This window comes from Labrus bergylta, chromosome 5 (genome assembly GCF_963930695.1).
Source record: "Labrus bergylta chromosome 5, fLabBer1.1, whole genome shotgun sequence".
NCBI lineage: Eukaryota > Metazoa > Chordata > Actinopteri > Labriformes > Labridae > Labrus > Labrus bergylta.
In genome coordinates, this window is record NC_089199.1 from 31,162,857 (window position 1) to 31,186,304 (window position 23,448).

The following is a 23,448-nucleotide window of genomic DNA, read 5'->3' on the forward strand; positions in this document are numbered from 1 at the left end:
TTCATTTATTAAGCTAAAAAGATAAAAAGGGTAGGACTGGATATGTTATTTAACTTCATCCTACACCCTTTTCGAACATGGACTGGTGAAGGAGAAATAATCGAGCCACTACAGAAAGTCTGCTTTGATTGCTGTTTGCTTTGTTTGTAATGTATATTTTATTTTATTTTAAAAACATGTTTGAAATTAAAAAAAAATAAATAAAAAAAATAATAATAATAGTGTTTGACATTTTATTGATGTTGCTTATGTTCTTTTTAAAATCAGAATTCATGTTGTGAATGGTCTGAACCACTGGGCTTTATACTAGCAGAATTTATATAAAAATATTAATTGTATCCAACCTTTTCCAATTTGTTCATTACTTGTGAATAACATTCGGTTCCAACTGAAAAAGGTTCTGAGACCCACTTTTGGGTCCCGACCCATCTGTTTAGAAACACCACATTTTCCCAAAAGATGCAGAGGGCCCCAAAATGACTAAATCTGCCACTGGTTATACATGTGGGGCTGATGTTCCCTACACAAACCAAACTGTCCCTGGGATTTAGTGAGCATTATTGTTGCCATAGTAACAAAGGGATCAAACCCAAAAACAAAGCAGCATAGGGGCTAACAGTCTGAAAACCACAACTATTGCTGAAGATGATCCCAGCTCACTTTGTTTAGTTTGCTAAACCTAGTTAGCTTGGATTAATGCTTTTTACTTTGAACCCAGCAGAGGGAGACGATCACCAAGAAACCTGAACTAACAAAAGTCATCACTGTTTCAGTTCCAGGAAATAACAAGAAGGGGAGGTGTTCTGTGAGTCAGAGATTAGACTCCATTTTGAGTGGACAGAGCAGAAGGACAAAGACGTGTGAGACAGGGTGAGTTTAATTCAACATTATTCTGACTTTACTGTTTAAACCTCTGGTTCATCAGTTAATGAAGCAGGTTCATGCTGAGTAATACTTTAAAACTGATCACATACAGAGCAGGATCAGCTCTGTGAATGTGGACTACTTCCTCTTTTCAAAATACATTTTGTGTACACACACACACACACACACACACACACACACTCACACACTCACACACACACACACACACACTCCAGTGTTTCCCCTAGGTTTAAAGCTCTGGGGGGGGTCCTGCGAGTTGTTCCTGCAACTCGCGCTGGATAGCCAGCTGATTACTGCGGTCAAGCAGTCAATCATCAACCTGTGTGTCTGTGAGACACAACCACACACACCCAGACCACCGCTGGTGTGTGTGTGTGTGTGTGTGTGTGTGTGTGTGTGTGTGTGTTTTAGCGCCCAGGAAGCTGAACTACATTAGTTTTGTATTTCAGCTGGATGTCAGCGTGGTACTGTAATCTCTGTTCACTTTAAATCTAAGCCTGCTGTACGGGTTGTGCCTGTTAGTATTTATTTTCACATAATCATTCACTTGAATCATTTTGTGGATATATCATTTTAAATCTGTCGACCATCTAAGGGTCATTGGTTTAGGTCTGTGTGGATGTAACAGTTTGTGTAAGACTCTCATAGCAGCAGATCTATTTTTGGAGAGGAGCCGAGTGTATGTTGTGAGCTTAAATGACTTCAATGTAGATATCTGACAGTTTCAAGTGAAGGTAATGTCACCTCTCTAGCCTTTTAGAAGTCTTCCCAAATGGTAAAAGAATTTGTAGGCTGTACCAGCTAACAGAATATAACAGGACCGTTAACATGAAAAGTTTGTCAGCCATTTGTGTTCTGTTGCTGTTGTCTGACCTCGGCCCAATAAATTCTAAGATAAGCCACTGTCTGTTTCACCATTTCATCATTGGACATTTCCAGCAGAAACATCATGGCGTCATGATGTTCTTACATGCTTTTATATTTTGATATCTTTTTCTCGATATGGGTAATGTGCAATATATGTTGTGTTTTAGCTCCTTGTGTTTCATATTTTCTTTAGATCAAATAAATATCACCAAGAAAACATGAGGACGATGTAAAGGAGTTATAATATTTACAGCTGCTCCTTTGAGCCCAAATCAACGCCACAGCGCTCTTCTTTTCATCATGTTGGACTTGAGACAGCGAGGCGTCAGTTTAAACACACCTGAAGCTGGTTGACCCGCTGTTAAAGAGATGCTAGTCTGTGCTCTGTTAATCATGTTACACCAAGCAAAGCCATTCCAGCATATAGAGCACCATTGTGACCCTCGCTCTGCCACTGTGGTCGGTAGGTTGAGCAAATTCACCCGCCACTGCAAAAAGACACCCGTATGTGACGAGTGCTGATTTCCAACCCTGTTTTATACACTTCTAGTTGTACAAATGTCCTAAAGGTCATGGTTGCTGTTAAATACTAACATGTTATTTTAATGTTTAAAGTTTAAGACTCAATGTCTTGTTATTGGCATTATTCAGGGCAGATCAGACGGACAAATCATGTTAGGATCAAAACAAAGTGCACTGAGGTGCTGCATCAGGTACTTAGACAGACAGGAAGGAAGAGAAAATCAAATGAAGGATCACATCAGGTAATGAGATGTGGACACTTGACCATCTCCGTCTTTCACATTTTTCCTGCTTGTGTCTCACCTGTTTGTTATTATGTCCTCAGGTTGTTTTACCTGCATGAACGTCTTTTATTGTCCTCTGATCAATCTGGAGATCAGAAGATGAGTGATCGAGGAGACAAAGAGGAGGACAGAGCAGAGTCTCCTCTGTCCAGCTGTCTCTCTATGAAGAGTGACTGGTCTAAAGGTGATCCTCCACTCTTCAGTAATGAACCAGGACCCTCAGATCAGAAGATGAGTGATCGAGGAGACAAAGAGGAGGACAGAGCAGAGTCTCCTCTGTCCAGCTGTCTCTCTATGAAGAGTGACTGGTCTAAAGGTGATCCTCCACTCTTCAGTAATGAACCAGGACCCTCAGATCAGAAGATGAGTGATCGAGGAGACAAAGAGGAGGACAGAGCAGAGTCTCCTCTGTCCAGCTGTCTCTCTATGAAGAGTGACCGGTCTAAAGATTTTCCTCCAGCCTTCAGTAATGAACCAGGACCCTCAGATCCACAGTAAGAGAACTTTTTTTAATCACCAAACTGTCAAACTAAAAGAAAGAGTCCTGAACACCATAATGTGTTGATTTTCTTGTTTTTAATCATCAACCTGCACACAGTGATCATACAGAGAAAGTCACTGAACTCATAACAACATACTAAGGATTATATATATGTATTATATGTTTATAGATCAGATAATATGATTTCAGTATTGACTCTTTGGTTGTGTATCTAGTCGTCTTCTCTGTGATTCTGCAGGAAGAAGTCTTTTAAACTGATCCTGAAGTTTAGTGAGATCTGCTGTGATCGTTTTCTTTCAATCATTTTTTCTGTTGTGTCCACTCTTTGTTTGTCTTTTTTAATGTTTTCTAACATGACTACATAATGAGATCTTTTTTTACTGAAGTACCGTAAAATCCGGTGTAAGATGCACTTTTAATACCTGTTTTTATTTCATCTTAAAAGTTGGCTGGGTCTTACTAATATACCAGTATAAAATGTTGACACATGAGCCATCATTACCGCGGGTGCAGAAGTCACCATCACTGGGTGCGGCCGGACGCGATTAAAAAACCATCCTCATTCATTGGGCCTGATTTACTAAAGGTTTGTGTGTCTTAAAACGTGTGCAAACTTGATACCACCCACAAAAAATGTGTTAACTGATCTACTAACGGAGCGCAGTGAGGACTGCGTCTTTCATATGAACAAAACAACACGCATTGACCATTTAGTACGTTTGACTTAATGAATATTCAATATGGGGCGTTTCTGCCCGAGAAAGGAGAAAATGCAAACAAGTTAAGTTAGTACACGCATTGTGATTTACCAAGCCTGACAAAAACTGAGGTGATTGTGACGGTGTCTGAATTTAACACCTTTGAAAAGAAGGTGCTAACCCAGGAGACCAGTGTTACACACAACAGACTGCTGTTATTGAAGTTAGGAGGAGACATAGGCACAACAAAAGAAGACATACAGATCATGTTATTCTCCACACATGTTAATAAGTTTGGAATGACAGCAGGAAACACCATGATTAAACTATATTGTTGCCTATTTAAACAAAACTGAACATTCACAGCCTCTGCATTCTAAAGAATCTCAACACTGACGTTTATTTCTTCCTATTTCCCTCTTCTCACCAACATTTTATTTTAAACTTGGGATTTCCTTTTTCTCGGGTTGTGCGTCTCTCCCCCAGCTCGTGTCCTCTGGTGCGCTCCTCTCCATAGTGCGCTCGTCTCCTCCCTCTAAAGCCCGCTGCTGCTACGCTTGACTGGGGGGACCTCACCACTGCTTGTACCCCCGTCTTAGATAACTCTTAGGAAGAGCGTTTATGTCCGATCAGACACAGCGCTGGCCAGCTGTCTGGTGCTCAACAATGTGCCGAGTGTCACGCCTGAGCGCCACAGAGGACACAGCTCACACCTCCTGCACAATGTATGACAATTCATCTTCAAAAGATGAAGAAAACAGAGGCCCTGTTTAATGCAGAGGTTTTCTTATGAGCCAAATTTTCTTTTTGTAATATTCAGTTTCATCTGCTATAACTCAGAAATACTGGACGTTCATTTACCTCTTCCACTGATACCTATTTTGCGCTTGCCGTCGTTCTGCTTTCCGTCCAAACTCTCCATGACGTAAACCAGTAGAACACACAAAAACCCAACTTAAATAGTACCGCCTCCACAAGGTTTACACCTGCTGTCATTCACGCAAACTTTCTTAGTTGATCACCCGAAAAACACACACTCACCAAACGTGCAATTTTTTGGAGTGAACACACAGTTTAGTACTCTTTACTTGGGACTTTAGTAAATCAGGCCCTCAGTGTATTAAGAGCTGAGTGCATGCTGTTCTGGGAAAGACAGCGACACAGACCAGTCTGGCTGCGCTACTTTTTCAAAACTTTTCCCTCAAGAGGTCATAATAATGAATTTACAGAAAACTGTAGGATATTGTTCCATAAATAAACCTTGTTGAACGCTCTTTTGATTGAAAGAGTCCTTTATTAAAGTTAAAGAGAAACAAGTGGAGTCGGGCAGAGAGCTCGCAAGCTAGGAGTCTCTGCTTCACAACTTTCCCTGCAGGCTGAGAGCTCGACTACCGTACTGTAGCTGGTAGGAGAGCAGACTCCACAAAGAGAAAACAGACTAAAAGGGTGACAGAGCTGAACAGTAACTGCAGGTTTTGGACTTCGCTGAACACAATAAAAACTGTCACGCAGGAAGACAGTGTAAACTTTATTTTCTCTCTGAGAGACCTTCAAAAACACAACGCGTCTTATACCAGTGCAACTTATATTTCAGATTTTACGGTACTTCTTTTTTTAACTCATGACACAGCTCCTGCACATGCTCAGTGTGCAGGTCGTGACACAGCTCCTGCACATGCTCAGTGTGCAGGTCGTGACACAGCTCCTGCACATGCTCAGTGTGCAGGTCGTGACACAGCTCCTGCACATGCTCAGTGTGCAGGTCGTGACACAGCTCCTGCACATGCTCAGTGTGCAGCTCTCTATAAAGCTGATTAATAACTTTTCAAAGGTCTCAGGTCTCAACCTAAATATTAAACACTTTGAACTTATGGCTGTTAAAGATTGTAATGTTCCCCATATTTGTAATAATCCAGTGAATCAGCAGGTCACATACCTGGGAGTAGTTATCACCAAGGAGCAAAATATAAGGTGTACCTTAAATTTGAATCCCATCGTTGATAAAACTCTTGTTTACAAAGAGATTTATCTCTGAGACGAAGGACCTTTCTCTCAAAAGCTGAGGGCATTTCCAGACTCACTAATCCGGCTCTATCTTTGGATGTTGACTAAAATGTAACCAAAAGATTTGATTATACGTTGTTTAACTTTCTGTGGAAAAACAAAATACATTATGTTAAAAAGAACGTGACAATAAACACGAGTCAATGTGGGGGCTTGAACTTTTTAGACTTCACAGCTCTTAACATTCAAAGTGAACAGGCTGAGACATTTTAAATAACCAAACATCTCTATGGAATATGATTCCTAATTATGTGGATTTCCTTGTTGTTGGTATGTTTGATGAAGAAATTAGCCGTTGAGTCTGACTTGCTTTCAAAGAGTATAATTTTATTTAGAGTCACTGGTCACGTCTGACCAGGAGGATCAAGAAGCTAAATAATGATCTCCCCGAACATACAGAGACAATCGCCTATATGCATCTAAACGTCTGCTTTTCATCATGGGTCAAAAAAAACATCATGTAACACATCCATATTTGGCAATACTACAATCCTACACAACACCTCAATGTAAACATTCAACTTGAGGGGACTCCTAAATCTCCTTCAGATACAAATCTCTCCAGATGTACACGTTATAAACTTAAAGGAGCAGTATATTATCTCTGTCCTAGTTACGTCAGAAACTTCACTAATTATGTTTTTTCTAAAGTTGGTGGCCTGGAATTTTATTACTGTGCAACTATAATATCAGTAAAATCCTGATCAAACTATCCAACTTCCATAAACAGATACTCTTGACTTGGTCTCTCATCTTGAAACATAACTTCTCTCCACACAGATATTACATCTGGAACAATAAGGACATTCTCTACAAAAATGAATCCCTGTTTTTTGAAAACTGGTTGAAAATAACATCTCACTTGTAGGTCAGTTATTGGACTCAGGTGGTAGACTCTATGGTTACACAGACAGACTTCTGCACATGCTCACTGCGGAGGACATGGCACACCTTTTTAAAACGTTTTGTGTCTTTATTTGATTCAGTCCACCACTGGTTTCTAAATGTCAGTGTCAGTTTTCACGGCTTTATGATTTCCCTTATCTCCACAGAATAACAAAGGGGTCTGTTTCTGTGGAGGAGCAGCTGTCCAGCTGTGCTTTGTGTCAGTGTGTCCCAAGAGATCCAGTTTCTACCAGATGTGGACACTGGTTCTGTAGACAGTGTCTCACCTCATACTGGGACCAGTCTACTTCATCAGGAGAGTCCTCCTGTCCCCAGTCTGGAAAGCGATCTAAAATAAGAGGAGGACTGCAGAGATCCAGTAAGTCCAGCACTGTAATAAGTAAGACTGAAGTCATTGTGTCTAAAAACAAGACAGAGCAGTTAGTATTTTCATTGATATATAGTTAAATGAAACATTTACATTTTATCTGATTCTTGCTGTCAGTTTATATTCAGTATATTTTATTTCTCTTGTAGCAGCACACATTTATTACAGGGATGTTTTTGTGTCATGCAGTTTGCTTAATGTGTAATAATGAAAATTGTTTATTTGATCATTTTATAAATCCAGTCTCAGGATATGTTTCTTCTCTTTCAGCAGATAGAGGTCTGCAGGAGGTTACAGATGAACTTAAGATCAGTCTGAGGAAAAGATGTGAACATGTGACTGAAGGAAGTGATGAAACAGGAAGTAGAACCCTCCTCAACAGGATCTACACTGAGCTCTACATCACAGAGGGACAGAGTGAAGAGGTGAACACCCAACATGAGGTGAGACAGCTTGAGACAGACTCTAAAAAGAAGACCCTCCATGAGACTCCAATCAAGTGTCAGGACATCTTTAAAGCCTTACCCGACCAACAGAACCAAAAGACAGAAGCTCAACCCGACCAACAGAAACCCATCAGAGTGGTTCTGACAAACGGCGTCGCTGGTGTTGGAAAAACCTTCTCAGTGCAGAAGTTCACTCTGGACTGGGCAGACGGCTCAGAGAACCAAGACGTCAGTCTGGTGATCCTGCTTTCATTCAGGGAGCTGAACTTGATCAGAGATGAGGAGTACAGTCTTCTTGAGCTGCTCCGTGTTTTCCATCCAACATTACAGAAGGTCACAGCAGAGACGCTCGCTGTCTGTAAACTGTTGTTCATCTTTGACGGCCTGGATGAAAGCAGACCGTCGTTGGACTTCAAAAACAGAGAGGTTGTGTCTTATGTCACAAAGAAATCACCATTAAACACACTGTTGACAAACCTCATCAAGGGGAATCTGCTCCCCTCAGCTCTCATCTGGATAACTTCTCGACCTGCAGCAGCCAATCAGATTCCTCCTGCATGTGTTGACAGGCTAACAGAAGTACGAGGCTTCACTGACGCCCAGAAAGAGGAGTACTTCAGGAGGAGGTTCAGTGATGATGAAGATCTGTCCAGCAGAATCATCTCACACATCAAGACATCCAGGAGCCTCCACATCATGTGTCTGATCCCGGTCTTCTGCTGGATCACTGCCACAGTTCTGGAGCACATGATGAGCACAGAGCAGAGAGGAGAGCTGCCCAAGACCCTGACTGACATGTACTCACACTTCCTGCTGGTTCAGACAAAGAGGAAGAAGAACAAGTATGATGAGGGACGTGCGACAAGTCCACATGAGCTGATGGAGGCTGACAGGGAAGTTCTTCTGAAGCTGGGGAGGCTGGCGTTTGAACATCTGGAGAAAGGAAACATCATGTTCTATAAAGAAGACCTGGAGCGTTGTGGTCTGGATGTCACAGAGGCCTCGGTGTACTCAGGAGTTTGTACAGAGATCTTCAAAACAGAGTGTGTGATCTTCCAGAAAACAGTCTACTGCTTTGTTCATCTGAGCGTTCAGGAGTTCCTGGCTGCAGTCTACAGGTTCCACTGTTTGACAAACAGGAAGAGAGGTGTAGTGAAGGCTTTCCTGAAAAACATCATTTTTCAAACTCCTGAAAGTGATGACTCATCCCTGGATGTCTTCCTGAGGAGTGCCATGGAGAAATCCCTGAAAAGTAAAAATGGTCACCTGGACCTGTTTGTTCGCTTCCTTCATGGCCTCTCTCTGGAGTCCAACCAGAGACTCTTAGGAGTCCTGCTGGGTCGGAGAGACAACAGTCCAGAAATGATCCAGAGAGTCATCAAAAACCTGAAGAAGATGAACAGTAAAGATATCTCTCCTGACAGAAGCATCAACATCTTCCACTGTCTGACAGAGATGAACGACCTCTCAGTCCATCAGGAGATCCAAGAGTTCCTGAAGTCAGAGAACAGATCAGTGGAGAAACTCTCTGTGATCCACTGCTCTGCTCTGGCCTACATGCTGCAGATGTCAGAGGAGGTTCTGGATGAGCTGCACCTGAGGAAGTACAAGACATCAGACCAGGGACGACTGAGACTGATTCCAGCTGTGAGGAACTGCAGGAAGGCAAAGTAAGTCCAGATGTGATTAAATATGAGTAAAGATAAGTTTAGTTCTTCAAATATATACTATACAATATCTAGGTTTTTGAAAACAGTGTTTATCTGAAATATTAACAAACTCTTCAGTCACTTGTATTTTGTTACAAGTTTTCTTATCATCCTATTAGTGTCAGTAATAACAACAGTGATTATTGTTACAATAAATATTATTATCATTACAACTAGGGCTGTCGCGGTAACCACAAAAATGAATAACCACGGTAACAACAAGATAAGATTCATAACAAGTGTCATCTGAAGACTTTACTCTTGTTTAATATCATAAAAGAGCAGGTAAAAAGACCTTACTTATTTCAATATTACAAAGACCTAAAGATCCATCATGAGCACCTTAGCAAAGCAGCAACATTTACAGCTCATGTAAATTACCGGCTCATGATGAAACAGCCCTCGTGCCAAGACTGGACCTGGCTTGAAAAAAGGAAAGGGGGAGATGGGATCAGATGCAGGAAGAGGGATAGGGAACGGGGGGGGGGGGACCTCATAGACCTCAGGAGTTCCCAGGAAATGATGCGAGAGATGTGAGAAATGAGAGAGGGAGAGAGAGGGAGAGAGAGGGAGAGAGAGGGAGAGGGAGAGGGAGAGGGAGAGAGAGAGAGAGAGAGAGAGAGAGAGAGAGAGAGAGAGAGAGAGAGAGAGAGAGAGAGAGAGAGAGAGAGAGAGAGAGAGAGAGAGAGAGAGAGAGAGAGAGAGAGAGAGAGAGAGAGAGAGAGAGAGAGAGAGAGAGAGAGAGAGGTATCAGTTCTCCTGGTAGTCTAAGTCTATAGCAGCAGAACTAGGATCTGGTCTACACCAGCGTCAGCCCTAACTATAAGATTTATCAAAAAGGATAAACACACACACACACACACACACACACACACACACACACACACACACACACACACACACACACACAGCTGAAACAGTTATAATCATGAACAGTGTCTGTACAGTGTGATATTACCTCACACCACGCTATTGAGCCACCTTGGATCACCGCGGCAGCCCTAATTACAACCCCATTAACCAAAGACTGGGATAATGTTGAATGCTGATTTAAAGGTTAACTCCTGCACACGGTCTATTAAGTAAATCAAGAATATTTCTCTTTGTCTTGATTTAAACCGCTCGGACATTTTTGTTTTCCTCCTTCATGGACTCGAGCCAACGTCACGAGATTAAAGTCTGACGAGTTGTGTTAGCGTGCGTGGAAAGGGACATTTGATTAGTTTTTCTGTCCTCACTTTATGCTGATGTAAAGGGTTAAAAAAAACCTGTATATAATTCATTAAAATGTGTATCGTCTAAAGCTAAAAACAAAGGTTATCAAAAAGTTAAAAATGGATGACAAGATTTGAAAACTGTGTTAAAAGTCATTGGGACAGTCAGAACAAATGTATTGAGTTAAAAATAGACCCCAACATATCTTTTTATGTTTATGTGTCTAAAATATCTGTTTAGAGCCGAATTCCAGTGCACTGAACTTGTTACTATTGCAATCCTCAATCATGTCACTAGAGGGCGCATAGCGCTTGTGAGGAGCATAATACCCCAAAGAGAGGCAAGTTGAACACAGCTAAACTGTGTTGCTTCTTTGTATTTACATCCAGAAACTTCTTCTCTGGCACCACTAGGCCAGGTCGGGGGAGCAACACTGACAGTAGAAGAACTTAAAGTAACACCATTAACCAGATAACTGTTTAGTAAAAGTGACATGATTACTGAAGTTACCAACAGTAATACCTTACATCACGTTACAGACAGAAGGTGGCCGGGTGGAGAAAAAAGTAAACCGGACAAAATAATACATTTTCTTTTTGTTTTACACACATTTGTTCCAGTACATTTAATTGTGTTAGTAAGGTATTATGTTCCGTAGAAAATTAAAAGAATTATGCTCACCTTTATTTTTTTTAAAGGAAGTTGTGTCAGCAGACTGGGGACTCAATTTATGTTGTTTGTTGTCACAACCCCCCCCCCCCCGTCTCTTAAGTGCCCCTTTATTACAAATTTACAAACTCAAAATAAGAATTCATCTGAGAACAATTCATTTGCTATAAGCTTAAAAAACAAGATTTCTTTCTCTAGTTAGCTTTGACAAAGTTGAGCATGTAACGGGGGGTTAGGGGTTAATAAAAGTAACGTAACAGAGTGATTTGTGTAATGTATCATTAGAGCGCTAGAAGCGCTGTTGTGAAGTGCGACTTTGCACTGTGATCCTCCTCAGCCACCGTACCTGATAGAGTGCATTGTTGTTACGTGCAGTGTGTGAGTTCAGAATAAAGCTACACAGTGACAAGTTAACACAGCCTGATTCTTAAGCCACAGTTCTTTACAATTTGTGACAACAAACAACATAAATTGAGTCCCCGGTCTGCTGTTTGTTCTGCTCTGACTCTATGAGCAGATTGCAGCTAAATGAGTTAGCCTACATGGCTACAATGAAAACTCGTTCCAGCCTCAAAATAGTAAAGTTAAAGATCTAAAATAAACTTTTTTCTCTGTTAAAAAGCGAGACAAAGAGCATGTCAGTATTTTCTTTAAATGTTGAAACATTTCCTGTCATTAATAGCCTATTACTTGAATACTATAAGCCTTGATTTGATATTATGTATGATGTAATGATGTATACTCAGGGTCTGAAATGAACAACTGCCAAACGCGTAGATTGTCTTTTTGGCGAGTACATTTCAGAGGGCTATCTGCCACAGGGCGGGTAAATGTTTTACCCATCATTCATGTATAACTATGCTATACTTTATTTACACTCACACTCACACTCACACACACACACACACACACGTTTACAAGTGATGGAAATGTTTGTTTACAAAAGTGAGTTCAGATCAGCTGAACCTCTGATGTGATTGAACACAATTTGTCAAAATATTAAGACATTCCTTTAAATAACATATTATGTACCATTAATGTCATGACAGGTTTTTTTACTGTGGACTGTCAGAGACTCACTGTGAAGTCGTGGCCTCAGCTCTGAAGTGCAACCCCTCCCATCTGAGAGAGCTGGACCTGAGCGGAAACAAGCTGCAGGATTCAGGAGTGAAGCTGCTGTGTTCTGGACTGCAGAGTCCAAACTGTAGACTGGAGACTCTGAGGTAAGACAACAGGTTTAATTTCTCTGTTCAGATTCATATGATGTGAAACTAAACTGTAGACTTCAGGCTGATAATCAAATGATCCACACTGAGCATCTTAATGCTGAAGTCCATTTTCTTCTTCTGTGGTTTTATCCACAGAGTGGTAGCAATTTAAAGCCTTACATTTTAAACCTAAATATATAAAAAAAATAACTTGTTGTATATTTCACTCTTTACCACCTGAACAGCTGATTTTTAGATAAATTATGAATAATTAAACAAAGAAAAACAATCATTCCAATTTCAACCATCAGACGTAAAAATAAAGTCAAACACTTGTTTTGTCTGAGATGTTTGTGACACTGTGAGATTCTGAAACTGTCAAAGGAAAGTTTAAATTGAAGACTCTTTGATTGAATGTCTTCTCTATAACTAGAATAAATATTACTTAGTTCACTTTTCGTTGCAGACGATCGTCTTTTTTTGGGGGGTTAGGGCTAACTCTTATCTTAGGGCAGGGATGTCAAACATACGGCCCGACAGCAGGTTTCATCTGGCCCGTGAGACGTTTTGGGAAGAAGGAGGAAATGTATTGAAAAATATTTTTTTATTTTTTATAAATAAAATTTTTGTAATACTTATTTTCCCTGAATTGTATTAAAACCTATAATGAGCAACGTAAAGGTTGATATCATGATACTAAAATTAATCAAACGGGGCACTTTGAACTATTTTCGCAGCAGGGAGTATCATGAAAAAGACGAGTGGCCGAGCTCCTGCATTACGCTGGTAATACATCACATCAGAAAACAGGCTGAACACCTGAGAGAGGTGACACAGAATGCAGGTTTTCAAGAGAGATCGAAGGAGCGATATTTCTTTAGTTTTATTTGCTCACAAGTTGCCAGAATTTTATCAAAGCTACGTGATTTAACGACAGGAGGCGCTGCACTGCGTGCATCATGACGGTCTTCAGTTCCTCACACTTCTTACCAGTTTCTCCTGTCTTGACTGATGGAAAACAAAAGTTTTACTAATAATAACAAAGCTTCCTATGGAGTGAGCCACAAAGAGCAGCTCGTGCAAATAAAAAACAATCCTCTCTGTCCTGCGTAACGGCCCAGACCGTCTCCTCACATCCAGTGTAGTTTGTGGACACCGGCGTTGAGCCTGATGATAGACTTATTTTACCTCTGGTTATTGTAAAAACAGTAAATTAAAATGAATATTACCTGATTTTATTTACAGATGGTTCATTTTTAGGTCACCCAGAGGTGAACTTGTTGATCACCTAAAAGTTTCAGTGTGACATCACTTCTAAATGCAGTAGCCTGCTGTTGTGCCTTTATCACCAGCTTTAATCAGACTGTAAAAATATAACTATTACTGAACATTTCATTCTTATCTGAAAACAATATCACACACAGGCTGTCCGATCATACAGAGGTCCGCTGGTTTAACTGTGGAGCAGCGCTAAAATGCTTCCTTGAAATTGTGCACGGAGATGGCACAGATTCATGGTGCATAAAAAGTCAGTGACAGAGTTAGATCACGATATTGCGGACACGTAGAAGAACAGACTGCCAGACTCATATCAAAAGTGGTTTAACTGAGTTTACTTAGTTAAAGAAGTTGAACTCCACACGGAGCTGATCAGACTGCAGTGATCAACGCTGAAGGAGAAATTCAAGTCTGTTGGTTTGGAAACATTTGATGCCTGACAGTGAAATACCTGAAGATGACTGTTTACATCAAAGACACTCTGTGTGTTTGTGACAACATATTCATGTGAGCAGGTTTAATCTGTGATGAACCTTAACGAGTGACAACTGTGCTGTGGCCTGACACACACACATCTAAAGTCTCTCTCTCTCTCTCACACTCTCTCTCTCCTTTTTTTGTCTTTTTTTTTAATCATACATTAGCCTATATATCCATGTGTTGAGTTATAGTGATGTCTGCAAAATTAGTCCGGCCCACTTGAGGTCTCATTTGAACAAATCCGGTCCCTGACCCAATAGGACTTTGACACCCCTGTCTTATGGTTTATTTTAATATTAGGTTTGTATTTATATCAAATGTATTTTTCCCTCTAAATTAATTTTGCTTTTGCAACAAACTACTTTAATCTGTTCAATTTATCCACAGACGCGCACAAACACCAGGAGTACGCCTCACGTTTTGAAAAGTTCCTCTTGATATTCTGTTATTTATAGGAGTTCAGAATCAGCAGCAAGCAGCTGTATATTAACATTTTTAAAATGAAGCCATGAGAGGCTTCAGTTTTGATTGGTGTAAGATGCATTTACAAGAAAAGTGTGAGGACAGAGGACCTTCTCTCTCTTTCTCTGAAGCTGCACGGAGCCATGAGCGCTCTCTCTCTCTCTTTCTCTCTCTCTCCTCCTCCTCCTCCTCCTCTCTCTCTCTCTCTGGCAGCAATGTTTTGAATGAATGAAAAAATAAGTAAGTAGGAAAAATACTCGGGCGTCCATAAATGTACCTGGGCGGCGCGCCCAAGTATCGTCTATGTGGGAAACACTGGAGGATTTTGGATTAGAAATTATTACTCGGAGCTACTGTTGTTAACACGACCCGATTCGTACTATCCACGAGGGGGCAGTATTGTTTTAATTTGAGAAGACCAAAAAGTCTCTGTCAGTTTTACAACTCCTTGAGGTCTCCCAGATCTCAGCATGAGGTATCTGTGGGTGTGTTGATTGCCACTTCAGAGACGACATTTGCAGTCTAATGTAAACTCAGAGCCATGAGAAGTGTCCTGGTCTTTGGTCAAATGTTTACCTAAAGGATGTTGTAAAGCTTTTAAGCTGTAGTTCACAGTTGTTTGATCCAGCAGGTCACTGAGAGGGGGGGGGAGTTATTTACAGAAAGAGAGAGGAGAGCAGATAAGGGGGTGTGGTCTGAAATAATCATATTATGTATATTGCTGTCAATCACATTCTCCACCATAGATTGTGATAAAATAGATAATCAATCCGAGAGTATGAGTTATGAGCATTAGAATAAAATGTGTATTCACAGGCTGTAGGATTTACAACACGCCATATGTCAGTCATTGCCAAAATGTCCTTTAGCCTAATTCATGAAGTGCTGCTGATAACGCACCATCAGATGGAAGTGGGCGGCCAGGCCTATCCACAACCGGATCAATGACTCGGTTATTGAGATGGAATCACATTCAACTTGGAAAGAAATTCAGCTTCACCTTTATTAGGAGCGTAGGCATTCTCTAGAGTGCACTTCACATTGAGTAAGAAACCTGATATGATGATATACTGTATCTGCCATCTTTATCAGCTATTTCTTGAGATAACCTAAAAGTGTACGCTTTGCTGTTTAAATACTGACAGCTCTAGAGGCCCCATTACCTGGTGATGAAAAGACTTAGCCGACCCATCTCTGTCTTAATTTAACAGATATATATTTTATTATGAAGTACACACACACACACACACAGAGACGGAGACACACACACACACACACACAGAGAGACACACACTCACACACACACACAGAGACACACACACACACATTCACTTCCACACACTCACATTCACTTCCACACACACACACACACACACACACACACACACACACACACACACACACACACACTCCCAGGTGTGTAAAGCTCAGTAGAGTATTGGTTGTGTAATCTTGACTGAGGTCAGTAACATGTTGGTGTCTTTATTGTCATGAACAGCTGTATGAATGTTTGGATGATGTCTGTAGAAAGCTGACATTTGAATGATCCACAATAACAGAATGACAAAGTCTCTCTACTTATTTTAGGGACACACTCACTTATTGGACCTAGTTATGTTGTTATGTTATCATCTGATTGATCATTCTCTTTATTCACATCTTTTATTCTTTATTCAGTTTGAGGAGCTGCAGTTTGTCAGAGATCAGCTGTTCTTCTCTGGCCTCAGCTCTGAAGTCCAACCCCTCCCATCTGAGAGAGCTGTACCTGAATGACAACAATCTGCAGGATTCAGGAGTGAAGCTGCTGAGTGAGGGACTGCAGAGTCCAAACTGTAGACTGGAGACTCTGAGGTCAGTTCTCTTCTTCTCTGTTTGTGTTTTACATCTCATGTGTTTGATTATCAGCTGAAACATTTTCATGTTCACATGTTTCTGACGTCCATGAAGTTTTAGATTGAATGCTGTTCATGTTTATTTTCTTGTTTGAATCTGCATCATAAAAAAATCTGATTTTTACTGAAATAGTTTAAATGGAGTTCTTTAAGTTTATAAAGTTTCTGATTTTTATTAAATGTTCAAAACTGAAGACACACACACACACACACACACACACACACACACACACACACACACACACACACACACACACACACACACACACACACACACACACACACACACACACACATGATCCACAATAACAGAATGACAAAGTCTCTCTACTTATTTTAGGGACACACTCACTTATTGGACCTAGTTATGTTGTTATGTTATCATCTGATTGATCATTCTCTTTATTCACATCTTTTATTCTTTATTCAGATTGAGTTACTGCAGTTTGTCAGAGATCAGCTGTTCTTCTCTGGCCTCAGCTCTGAAGTCCAACCCCTCCCATCTGAGAGAGCTGGACCTGAGAGACAACAAGCTGCAGGATTCAGGAGTGAAGCTGCTGTGTGACCTTCAGGAGAATCCAGACTACAGACTGGAGACTCTGAGGTGAGTACAGGGTTGGGTTTAGTCCATCCTGGTCTCTACAGGGTTTCACTAAACACAGTTCAGGATTCGTACAGTCATTAAAAACCTTGAAATGTTTGGAATTTGAAAATACAATATTTCCAGTCAAAAAGCAGATGCATGGAGTGCTGCATGGGTGTTGTAAATTATTTTGGTAATTAGTTCCTCTGGTGCTCTTCCGTGCGGGGATCCAACTTAGAAGTTTTTGAAGAAGTCTGAGGCACTCAGAGGGTTCAGCATAAAAAGCCTTTAATTCATCAGGGCTACAGATTCATAAAAACATGTTTCAGCCATACAGGCCTTCATCAGGGCAGGTACAAAATGGCAGCCAAGCTACTTCCTTTAACGGTTTCCAGCCAGTCACATGATCAGTAGTAGTCACATGGTTTAGTAAAAAGGTTACACATTTAAACAAAGAACGTTAATCATCAAAATGTAAACATCATACCAAGGCAGATGAGAAGTTAGAAGTGACTAAATATACAAACAAATTACTACAAAAGTGCTGAAAAATACACCTAGAACAGTGGTTCTCAATCTATGGTACCACCGGTGGTACGCGGGCTCTCTGTGGTGGTATGCAAAGAAATCTCCACAATATAAAAAACAAACCCGTTCAGCATAAAATGACAATTTTTTTTTGTCGTCCTCTTATCTTATCTGTCTTGTATCTATTGGGTTGTATTTATATCAAATGTGTTTTCCCCTCTAAATTAATCTAGTTTTTGCAACAAACAACTTTAATCTGCTCAATTTATGTTCGCACACAGACATAAACAACAACAGGAGTACGCCCCGCGTTTTGAAAAGTTCCACTCGATATTCTGTTATAGTTCAGTCCTGAATCAACAGCAAGCAGCTGTAGGTCTACATTAACAGATATTCTGTTATAGTTCAGTCCTGAATCAACAGCAAGCAGCTGTAGGTCTACATTAACAGATATTCTGTTATAGTTCAGTCCTGAATCAACAGCAAGCAGCTGTAGGTCTACATTAACAGATATTCTGTTCTTTATTGGAGTTCAGCACACAATCGGCAGCAAGCAGCTGTACATTAACATTTTTAAAACGGAGCCAGGAGAAGCTTCAGTTTTGATGCATGTACGGACAGCGGACCTTATCGCTCCCCCTCCCTCTATCTCTCTCTCTGGAGCTCTGAAGCTGATGTGATTCTGCTCTCTTTTGATGTCTTAACACTCCGTAGGAGTCGAGAGGGATTTTTTTTAAAAAGGCAGTTTTGCTATGTTGAACGCAGAGACTTAGGCTATAATAAAGCGGCGCTGTTTGCACGGAGCCTGCAGATCGGCGCCTGCACTCTCACGAGCTCTCTCTCTCTCTCCCCCGCTCTCTCTCTCTCTCTCCCCCGCTCTCTCTCTCTCTCCCCCGCTCTCTCTCGCTCTCTCAGGCACGCAGCAATTTTCTGAATTAATGAAAAATTAATTGAGAACAGGTTGGAAATATACTTGGGCCCAGGTATCGTGTTAGTGTGGGAAACACTGGAGACTAAATATTTCCAAACAGGTTGTTAGTATAAAGTTGTCATTTTTATTGTTCTGCACTTTTGTGTGTGCCAGTTCTAGCACTAGCCCTTATTAGGCCTACAGTGTGGCTGCCAGCAGTCAATAATAAATAATATTCTTTTTATGAATTAATTTGCCTCTTGCATGAAATGTGTGTAGAAATAGGCCTACAGTGTTTTTTAACGTCTACCATAATGGTGGTTCTTGGAGAGCCAAATATTTTCGGAGGTGGTACGCAGTCTAAAAAGTTTGAGAACCACTGACCTAGAAGAAAGGAGAAAAGTCCAGGGGGCTCATCTATCAACAGTGTGTGAGCACGGATCTGTGCGTAATGAGGAAGAACATTCCCACACAAAGAGTGGAATTTATCAACTTGTTCTTTTACTTAGAAATGTGTGTAAATATAATAGAATAGAATAGAATTACTTTATTGATCCCAAACTGGGAAATTGTGGCATTATATATGAGTAAAAAACACAATGTTAGCAAATCTAAACACAATATAATATTAAATACAAAGTAAATAAGTACTAAAAATATCAAAACTAAGACTGTGAATATATACAACCAGGATTTAACTAAGCATTACTAGTCTTAAATAGGAAGATTAGATATGGAAGATTGAATGTAAATGTGCAAAAACAGAGTTGTAAATGGACAGTATTGACACAAGTTAAAGTGCATGAGTGCTCACCCGGAGGCTGCATTTATAGTTGCAGGTGATTTTAAACTTAAAGACAGTGCTCCCTAAATTTCACCAGCATGTTTCCTGCAATACAAGAGGAAACAAAACTTTGGACCATGTTTACACAAACATCGCAGGGGCCTACACCACGACCCCCCTCCCCCACCTGGGACAGTCAGACCACCTTTCTTTGTTCCTTATCCCCAAGTACTCCCCATTCATCCAACGTGTGAAGCCATCAGTGACAACGATTAAAGTGTGGCCAGCGGGGACAGACTCTGTACTTCAGGACAAGTTCCATCACACAGACTGGAGTATGTTTGCTTCTCAGGCTACCTTGGGCTCTCACACAGACATTGACACCTACACTTCTTCTGTGCTGGATTATATCAATACCACCATCGACAGTGTTACAACATGGAAGCAGATCACCACGTACCCAAATCAGAAGCCATGGATGAACAAGGAGGTGCGTCTCCTGCTGAAGGCCCGCAACACCGCCTTCAGATCAGATGATGCAATGGCCTACAGCGTATCCAGGGCAAACCTGAGGAGGGGCATCATCAAGGCCAAGCACTGCTACAAGCTGAAGGTAGAGGAACACTTCTCCAACTCCGACCCCAGACGCATGTGGCAGGGCATCCAGGCCATCAGTGACTATAAACCCAGAAACTCCACCCCGATAACCACAGATGTCTCCTTCCTGAACGAGCTAAATCACTTTTATGCTCGTTTCGATAGAGACAACAGAGAGACACAGACCACGACCAGACCTCCTGCAGACAACTAGCCCCTCTCACTCACCTCCACAGACGTCCACGCTGCACTGAGCCGGATCAACACTCGAAAGGCTGCTGGTCCAGACGGCACCCACGGGCGCGTGCTTAGGGCATGTGCGGAGCAGCTCACTGGGGTTTTTACGGACATCTTCAACCTGTCCCTCGCCCAAGCAGCTGTGCCAGCATGCTTCAAAGCCACCTCCATTGTCCCAGTGCCGAAACACTCCAGCCCGACAGGCCTGAACGACTACCGCCCTGTGGCACTCACACCCATCATAATGAAGTGCTTTGAGCGACTGGTCCTAGCACACCTGAAAAACTGCCTCCCACCCACACTGGACCCATTCCAGTTTGCCTACCGCAGCAATAGGAGTACAGAGGATGCAGTCTCCACTGCGCTGCACTCTGTGCTCACTCATCTGGACAATAACAACACATACGCACGAATGCTGTTTGTTGATTTTAGCTCAGCATTCAACTCTGTCATCCCCTCCAAGTTGAACACTAAACTCGGAGACCTGGGCTTCAGCTCCTCCCTCCGTTACTGGATAATGGATTTTCTGACCAACAGACCCCAGTATGTTAGGTCAGGACACACCTGCTCCACCACCATCACACTCAACACAGGCGTACCACAGGGCTGTGTGCTGAGCCCATTCCTCTACTCCCTCTTCACCCACGACTGCAGACCTGTACATGGATCCAACACCATCATCAAGTTTGCGGACGATACAGCGGTGATTGGCCTCATCAGCAACAACGATGACACAGCCTACAGGGAGGAGGTACAGCATCTGGCCGCCTGGTGTGCTGACAACAACCTGCTCCTCAACACCAGCAAGACGAAGGAGATCATCGTGGACTTCAGGAGAGAAAGAGGAAGCACGCACAACCCCATTCACATCAACGGGATGGCTGTTGAACGTGTCTCCAGCTTCAAGTTCCTGGGGACTCACATCACAGAGGACCTCTCCTGGTCCACTAACACCTCCAGTCTGGTCAAGAAGGCTCATCAACGCCTCTTTTTCCTGAGGACACTGAAGAGACACCACCTGTCTTCAGCTGTACTGACGAACTTCTACCGCTGTGTGATCGAGAGCATCCTGACCAGCAGTGTCTCAGTCTGGTACGGAAACTGCTCTGTCGCAGACCGTAAGGCGCTACAGCGGGTGGTAAAAACCGCCCAGCGCATCACAAGGTGTCCACTTCCTGCCATTGAGGATGTCCAAAGAACACGCTGTCTGCGACGAGCTCATGGCATCCTTAAAGACTCCTCCCACCCTGCCCACAGACTGTTTACCCTCCTGCCCTCCGGCAGGCGCTTCAGAAGCCTCCGGACCAGAACCAGCAGACTGAGGAACAGCTTTTTCCCCAGAGCTGTTTCTCTACTGAACTCTACCCCCCGAACTCTGAACTCTGTCTCTCTCTCTCTCTCCCTCTCTCTCTCCGCACCCTGCTGACCCCCCTTTCCCCTCCATATCACCTCACACCCCGAACTCTGAACTCTGTCTCTCTCTCTCTCTCTCTCTCTCTCCCTCTCTCTCTCTGCACCCTGCTGACCCCCCTTTCCCCTCCATATCACCTCACACCCACCACTCCTCCTGGTCACACACACACATCTCTCATCCATCTGTATTATTGTATTATAGTATGTTCATATTCTTTAAATTATCTGTAAACTTGTATAACATGCTCACTGCATCTTAATCTGTATATTATTAGTATAGCATGCTCACTGCACCTTAATCTGTATATTATTAGTATAGCATGCTCACTGCATCTTAATCTGTATATTATTAGTATAGCATGCTCACTGCATCTTATTCTGTATATTATTAGTATAGCATGCTCACTGCACCTTAATCTGTATATTATTAGTATAGCATGCTCACTGCATCTTAATCTGTATATTATAATCCTAAGAACACACTTATTTTGTAGCATTACTTATTTATAGCATTTATTTATATTTATTGCATCCCATTAACCCAGCCATCCAGATTTACCTAATAATTCACTTTTTTTGTCTACATCTGTAAATTTTGCAATTACTGTACATAGCACAGACTCTTGCACTCAATTACTGTACATAGCACAGACTTTTGCACTTTCTGCTTATTTGCACTTCTGGTGAGATGCCAAACCTCATTTCGTTACTCTATACTTGTATACAATGAAGTTGAATCTCATCTCATGAGTGTAGACATATTATAAGCAGAAACTATACAATATAACGGCGAGTAGTTTGTAAACACGCAGACACGCCGACACAAACACTTGAAGGAATCTTGGTGTTCATGTGTTACTTTTAATGACAGCTGTCCTTTTCTATCAGAAAGGTATCCTTAAATGACTTCCCCCACCAGCTCAGGTGTTCTACCTTAATATATATTCTGCCAGCGGTTCAATAGATAGTACGAACATCATTGGTGACAATGGATCCCCTCGTCTGGTACCTTTAGAGATCTTAAAAATACATTTACATTACTCCATTAACTCTAACTCTGGCATTAGGCTGCTTGTTCATAGCTTTCAACCAGCGTATAAAGTTGGTGTGAAGTCCAAATTTACTTCAGGTTTCAAACAGGTTCTTTGTTAATCTTCATGTCAAACACTTTTTTAATTCCAGCTCATCACAGACCGACTCTTTACAAACTGACAGATGTTTACAGACACTTAAATGTCTGCTGTGTCTGTTTAGCGTCTTTTCAATGTCCGTCTTTTCTCCCTTATTAAACTCTGCTAATGTTGAGAAGTTTCACTGAAGTCTGATCCAGTCAGTTAGTGATATTTGATAAGGGGGCGTGTCTGTCTGTAAAAAGACTTCCTGGAAGGCTGGTCTCAAGTTTCCTCGATCCTCTGTGCTGAAAATAAGAGACCTGAGACGTCCATCAACATGGCGGCACAGAACGACTTCCGGTTCAAGCGACGAAAAATAAGAGACATGAGGAGTAGCCATTCAGATTGAGAGCAGTTAGACATTCTTCATCAAACTGATTAGAGCAAAGTTAATGTTTGTTATTTTTCTGTTATTTGAAGTCAGAATAAATTCAGTTTAATGATCTCTGAAATATGACGTGAAGTTCTGTTAACTCTGCACCAAACAAAGAAATGTTCTTCAGAGGGACACTTTTTCATTTCCCTGTGAGGACACTTGAGATAAATCACTTGAACCTTTACATCAGTAAACGTTGAATCAGCACTTCCTCTTTCCCCTGAGTGTGTTTAGGTCTTAACATGACCTGTGCTCAGGTGTGTTGGTGGGGCGTTGCTGTCTCAGAGGGCAGAAAGCAGCTGCACCATGGACCAACAAAAACCTGCTCTAAAGTCATGGTGCAGTATTTCCATGCTATTTAAAGGCTCCATTAGTAAGATGGTGAGATGCACAG

General features: G+C 41.6%; 2 protein-coding genes across 2 annotated transcripts in view; both read left to right on the forward strand.

Moving 5' to 3' along the window:
- The window catches only part of LOC136179336 (NLR family CARD domain-containing protein 3-like), a 373,903-nt gene that overhangs the window by 346,174 nt on the left and 4,281 nt on the right, over positions 1–23,448 (forward strand).
- Positions 2,605–17,062, forward strand: LOC136179325 (NLR family CARD domain-containing protein 3-like). The gene is made up of 6 exons (XM_065955498.1): positions 2,605–3,052; positions 6,875–7,086; positions 7,366–9,211; positions 12,184–12,357; positions 16,240–16,413; positions 16,885–17,062. Exons 1-6 carry the CDS (start codon positions 2,658–2,660, stop codon positions 17,060–17,062), a joined length of 2,979 nt encoding a protein of 992 aa, XP_065811570.1. The 5' UTR covers positions 2,605–2,657.